Source organism: Rhincodon typus, chromosome 16 (assembly GCF_021869965.1).
Source record: "Rhincodon typus isolate 14 chromosome 16, sRhiTyp1.1, whole genome shotgun sequence".
NCBI lineage: Eukaryota > Metazoa > Chordata > Chondrichthyes > Orectolobiformes > Rhincodontidae > Rhincodon > Rhincodon typus.
In genome coordinates, this window is record NC_063347.1 from 49,847,754 (window position 1) to 49,854,782 (window position 7,029).

Sequence of the window (7,029 nt, forward strand, 5' to 3'; positions counted from 1 at the left end):
ATAACAGACCAATACAGTTGTAGTTAATTTGTGATTTCAGTGCTTTGTTATGAGTGGACTGATATGAATTCAGCAACATTTACCAATGACTAGCATCACTCATTTATCACTACAAAGTGACAAAAGGGTGCTTTGATAATAATAGCTCAAACTATGCAACCAAATGCTGGTGTAGAACACACGTCTCTCCTGGGTCCTAACACTTTAAATATCAAAGTAATAATGTCAATTCAATGGAGGATCTCCACAACAGGTGCAGAGAGAAGGTTCTAGTATGGCTTGAACTTCAATTGTGTTTTCAGCCTCAGTTACACTGTGAGCCATGGCGCTCGAAAGGCATGCAGAATGAATGCTATGTCATTCCAGCATTCACCACCAACATGCATTCCTCGCACATCCACTTTCACTGCTGTGTACACTGACAACTAGGAGCCTGCTCACAAGCAGGAGGTCTGGGAGGGAAACTTCATGCCAAGAGTTCTTCACCATCTTTACTCACAACTGAAACATTGTTGCCAGGTCAGTGTTGGCCTTTCCATTACACCCTCTCTCTCATTCTCCAGTATAGAGGGCAAGGAAAAGACAGTCATCATCTGTTAAGCTCCAAGCTCCAATCTGGTTTTCACTCAACTGTCATAACCTATTTTATTGATATTAGTATGGTCAGTGTTTCTATAAACCATCCTGTCTGGAGTCCTAAGCTTTGAAACCATCTCTTTGTGTGGTCTTCCTCTTCTCTCTTAGTGGTAAAATCAGGACTTATTGCACAGCCTTGTCTCTAACTAATTTTTGATCAAGATCTTGATAGTTCTTACAATCTTTAGATTTTGAACTTTAGTCACTCATCTATTTTCACTTCAGAGCTTTGATGCTGTCCTGTCATCTGCAAACTTACTGATCAAACCTTTACATTCATGTCTATCATGCACACTTCAAACAGCAGAGGATCCGGCACCAAACTCTGCAGTGCACAAATGGTCACAGGGTTCCAGACACAAAATCAACCATCATCCTCTGCCTCCTACCACAATTTTGGATCCAATTTGCCAAATTGCCCTGGATCCCATGGGCTATTACCTTCCCAACCAGACACCCATACAAGACCTTGTCAAAGTTTTATTGAACTCCATGTAGATTATATCCACTGCACTACCCTTGTCCATATGTCTAGTCACCTTCTTGAAAAATTCAACCAAACTTTTCAGACATCATCTCCCCTTGACAGGTTTATGTCACTTCAAGTGCATATTCAAATGATTTGCAAATTTTAAAAATTAACATTTGAGATTTTATAAACTATCACATTTGATATTTCCAGATATCTTTTAACTTTTCCTTTCTGTCTTTTTCCTTTCCCAATCTAATCTGTATTTCTTTCACAGTTTCTCATCCCATTCCTTAATTGATCTTGAATTCATGCAACTCATTCCTTCCTTTATGAAGTTCACAAGTTCTGAGTCTGCCTGATTGAGGAGATACACTGTTGGTTGCCCCATTCCCCCGATAGACCTGTTTCCCTCCCTGAGCTGTTATCAGCTAGCACTTCCAGTAAAAGGCCATACAATACTTTCTAAAGTTAAAATGTACAAAGGCAAATCTAACTAACAGCAGATGCTGCTAGATGCCTTGCCACAGCAAAATCAGCCTATGACTTGCTAAAAACTAATCAATCCCATGTGACTGCTGCAGGCATTGCGATAGCGTAATGACTACAGCACTTCCACTTAGAAGGTCCCTTGCTGGCTATACATTTACTTTCCCACACACCACGTTTCAGCTTCAGATATTTGAGCACGAGTCTCTTATAGCTTGAAAATAGCAAATGGGAATTGAGTCATCCTGCCAACAGGCAGGTACTTAGACACGAACTCCTAGCACTATGGAAGCAAGTCATCTTCAACCCTACGGGGCTGACAATGAGGAACTTGTTAATGATGTTGCAGCTTCTTTAAGCATTTACCAGGGATCCATCAGAGTAAACAAGTCGGTCTGCAAATTTGCTCATGAACACAGAATAAATTTAATTCAAGCAAAATTCCAGTACCTGGGGCAAATCTTCATTTATCGATTGGGTAAAAGTTACGAAAAAATATTTCTAGAAACAGCGATTCTGTCAGTTGCACCTTCTAATTTAGCAATTTATTAATTTTTATGTCTTTCCAATACTACAAAAGATGTTCAGTTCTTCAGAAAATACAATGAATTATGTCAAAATGCAACTGCTGTTGGGTAGATGGACATAGTAGCAGACAAGATCCAGTAAATAGCAAATTAGTTTAATATATGATTAATCCATATCTTGGGGTGCTTCTGGCCACATGATATAGACGTGGTAGAACTGGCTACTCATTAGAAATAATGCTTCAATCTCCATTTGAACTACAGGGAGAGACAAGGCTTCGAATTAAAATATCGTCTGGGGCATTGCCACACTCCCTCGGCGCTGTAGGTCTGTCAACCTGGATTCTATCACCTAAGAACTCGTCTGAACACAAAACCTATCAGGCGTAAGTAGAGGTGGTCGTCAATTTAGACAAACCGACCATTTGATTGCCCTCTAAAACAAATGAAACGAAACAAACACTTTTTTTCAGAGCGTCAACAGTTTTTTTTTAAAAGAAGGTGCATATCTCCGACTATAACTTTGGGGAATGTTACTCCTGAGAAACTGGGTTGGATTTGGGGCGGGAGTCACTTAAAACGACTGCCTGAGGCTCTGACTTGTCTCTCTTGCAATATACCAAAGTTGGGGGGTCACCTTGGGGGCTCTTCCCAACTGTATTAGACTACCATCCCCACCACCCCCCAACCCCCCCAAACAGGGTACACCTCCCAGAGACAGAGTAAAGCATCACAGTTTGACAGCGGCTTTGGAGGAGAACAGCTTGTTTGCCACTAGTTTAACCGATTGTTAGAGCCAGTGAGGTTGGTTCAAAGAGATTCAGACCTACGCCTGCGGTGCAAAGCAGACCTTTTGTTCTGTACGCTGTTTGGGAGGAATACGGCGCCTTTTTGGCCATAAACTTGGAAAAGCCAAGGTCGTGCCGCCGCTGTCACCACTTCACTTCGGAAACCTGTCTCCAGCACACAGCGAGACCATTTCTCTTCTGCTTTGGCGCTAGATTCACTTCCACTTTTTCAACTGAGCGCCACACCTCAAGGTGGGGATGGGGCTGTTACTTGACTCCAAAGTTTCTCTCGAATGACCGGATTGGGAGTATCGCCCTCCAAGCAGGATAAGCAGCTTTGAACTGTGCCCATCGCTGGGACACTGAGAGTGTGGGAAAGTGGGGGACGCCTACAAAGAACAATAAACTGCTCCCAGTCATTAACATTAAAGGCAGAACCAACTCAAACTCTAAGCAAGAACGGAGTTGCATTTTTTTTCCCACAACCAGCACATTCATTGTACAATCCTTCTTCGATGAACCTCGATGTACAAGACCCATTTAAAGAAACCTGTTGCCCGCAAATCGCTGCATGTTCCCCACTTTACTTACAAGGGCACACGTTATTCCAGGTCACTTCTGTCGGTGACCTGTGCAAGCCCCACTCACTGCTGCTAAGAGATGAATTCAGACTTACCTTCTGCATCCCCGTGTGGAGATCCATCCCCTTTTCAAACGTTGGATCGGTCACTTGTGCGTTTTTTGCAAACCCGCACCTCCTTCTGGCTGTTAAATCTTGGCCGGTTTCTCAAAACAAAGTTAAGCCCTGGGACTCTCAATGTACATGATGTGTTCTTTGCCACTTGCTAGCTGCACACTGCAGCTTCTATCCACTGGTAGTTTTATTTGAGAGGGAGGGCAGAGCTTGGAAAGTTGCAGAAGCGAATCAGGAGTTACTGTGCGACCTTCCTACCCAGGGATTGAGGGGAAGTAAGCTGGTGGAGGGAGCTGCATTTCTCTGTTTCCACCCACTCTGGGAACGCCTATTTCCCGCAGACTTGACGTCAAGCGGTCCCCGGAGCACTCCTGATCGATCCCTCTGAGCTAAACTCTTCGAATCATTCCTTTCAACTCCCAAAAACCGCCCGGGGAAACTTCCTGCCTTTTTTCTCCCTAACCCTATCTCTCTTAAAAAATACATTGATTCATCCCATTCATAATGCAGACGAAATGTAAACAAGACATAGAATGCGTGCTCTTTCTTAGTCAGCGAGGAAGACTTAAATTGTACAAGTGCGGATTTGCATTTAAATTCCTGTACCCTTAGTAAAGTGCTGCAATTAGTCATTCACTTCTCTACAGCTTTAGGCATCAGTGAAGGGTAAACAGTTCTTTTGTGGTTTAGACTAGTCACAAATTATTCTGGCAGTTTAAATCAGTTACGGGAAGATTGTATTTCACTTTCAGTTTAGGAAAAAACAAATCAGTTTGATATTGTCTACGGCAAGGCTTTTGATAAGGTTTCACATGGTAGACCCTTCACCAAATGAGAAGTCCGCGGAGTCCAAAGGAACGTAGCTAATAGGTTATAAATTTGGCTCAGTGACAGGCAGCAAAAAGACAATGGTTGACAGGTTTTTTTTTAATGACTAGAAGTTTGCCGTTTCCAGTGGGATTCTGGAGGGTTTGCTTGCTGTCTGTGATATCCATCAATGATTTAGACTTAAATGGGGTCATGAGTAAGACGCTTGCAAACAACACAAAAAGAAATTTAGTCGTATCAGTGAGGAAAATGGTTGTAGAATGGAGAAAGTTATCAATGGGCTGGACAAGTTGGAAGAAAAGTGCAAATGGGATTCAACCCAGAGAAGTATGAAGGAAGGACAAACAAGACAAGGAAATACAGAATAAATTGCAGAACTCTAAAATGTGTAGAGGAATAGAGACCTAGGAAATGATGTCTACTGAGTTCTAAGGGTACAATTGAAGGTAGATAATGGGAACAAGAAGACAAAGAGGATACTGAGGAAGTGTTCTGAGGAATGGTCACTGGACCCAAAACGTTAACTCTGATTTTCTCTTCACAGGTGCTGCCAGACCTGCCGAGCTTTTCCAGCAACTTCTGTTCTTGTACTATGAAAACAAGCAGGTTATACTCTTCTGAGGCTAGAATTGTATAAATCACTTGTTAGACTACAGCTAGTGGATTGTGTCTACTGCATTATGAGAAGGATGTGATTGCATTATAAAGGCATGTGAGAAATTTGTGATGGTGTTAGCAGGAATTGATCATTTGATCTGAGAAAACAGTGGACACTCAGGGTTGTTTTCTTTGCAGCAGAGAAGACTGATGAGAGATTTACTTGAGGTGCATTAATGAAACGGAGTGGACAGGAAAACTCTCATTCTTTAGCAGAGGCATCAATAATCATATGAGTATATGAAACAGGAGCGGAATTAGACCATTCAGCCCCTCAAGCCTGCTCTACCATTCAATAAGATCATAGAGTCATAGTCATAGAGTTGTACAGCATGGAAACAGACCCTTCATCATGGCTGATTTGATTATAACATTAAATCTGTATTCCTGTCTATCCTGGACAACTTTTCACTCCCTTAGCAAGAATCTATCTACCTTTACCTTAAAAAAAACACCTCATTTCCATCACCTTCTGAGGCAGAGTTCCAAAATCACACAATCCCCTGAAAGAAAAAAAACTTCACCTTAGTCGTAAAAAGGAAAGCCCTAATTTTAAAACAATGTCCTCTAGATCTGGATTCAACCACAAGAAGCAATGTATTTTCCATATGCATCTTGTCAAGACCCTTCTGGATCTTATAACTTCCATCAAGTTATTACACTCTCTTCTAAACGCCAGTGGAAACAAGACAACGCGTTCATTCCAGGTACCAATCTGGGAAACATCTTCCAAAACACCTCCAATTCATTCACATCCTTTGACGAATAAGGAGATCAATGCGGCACACAGTATTCAAAATGTCTCACCAATACTCTATATAAAAAGAAGCGTCACTGGACTCGAAATGCTAACTTTGTCTTCTCACCACAGATGCTGCCAAACCTGTGGAGTTTCATCAGCAATTTGAGTTTTTGTTTCAGATTTCCAGCATCTGCAGTTCTTTATTTTTATAAAAGTAAAGATGTTTTACTTCAATTATACAGGGCATTGTCGAGACCACATCTTGAATACTGTGTGCAGTTTTGATCTGCTTATTTATGAAAGGAGGTAAATGAGTTAAAGGTGTTTCAGAGGACATTAACCAGATTAGAACCTGGAATGAGTGAGGTTGGACAGGGTGGCTTTGTTTCCGGTGGAGTTTAGAAGAGTGTGTGATGACCTGAAGAAGGGTCACTGGGCTTGAAATGTTAACTCTGTTTTCTGCCCACAAATGTTGCCAGACCAGCGAAGTTTCTCCAGCAATTTCTGTTTTCATTTCATCTTTAATTTTATGTTCAGTTCCTCTTACAATATAGGATAGCATCCCGTTAGCCTTCTCGATTATTTGCTGTACCTGTATATTGGCATTTTTGTGATTGACGCATTAGAACACCTAGATCCCTTTGCACCTTAGAATTCTGCAGTCCTTCTCTGTTTGCTTTTCCACTCTTCCTGTCAAAGTCAACTACTTCACATGTTCCCACGGAATGCAACATCTGCCAGGTTTTTCTTTCATATTTACTCAACTTATTTGCAAATTCCCTTTGGCCTCTTCACAACATACTTTCCTGCTATCTTTGTGTCATCTGCAAGTCAGAGGCTTAGATTCAGAATAATTGGTGAAAGAATTAGACTGGAGCTGAGAAAGAATGTTTCCAACCAGAGTGTGGTAGAATATCCAGAACCCACTGTCTGAAAGCATTATAGAGGCAAACACTCTCATCACATTTAATGATCAGACAGGTACTAGAGGTATTGTAACCTACAAAGCTTTGGACTAAGTCTTTGAAGGTGAAGTTTGACTGAGTAGACTTTCTCGGGCCAAAATGGACACAATGGGCCAAATGACCTTGTCTGTTCTGTAAATCTTGCTATGCTTCTATATCTTACTTAATACATTACACTTACAATGTTGGAGATATATCTTACACGAAGGAACATGTTTGTAATAGTAGGAAGCC

General features: G+C 41.5%; 1 protein-coding gene across 1 annotated transcript in view; it reads right to left on the reverse strand.

Annotated features, from left to right (window-relative positions):
* The window catches only part of lmcd1 (LIM and cysteine-rich domains 1), a 60,296-nt gene extending 56,369 nt beyond the window's left edge, over positions 1–3,927 (reverse strand). Inside the window, exon 1 of the mRNA XM_020509857.2 lies at positions 3,586–3,927. Coding sequence (XP_020365446.2) covers positions 3,586–3,612 — 27 coding nt within the window. The 5' untranslated portion in view covers positions 3,613–3,927. The remainder of the gene's footprint in view (positions 1–3,585) is intronic.
* Positions 3,928–7,029: the final 3,102 nt, after the last annotated feature.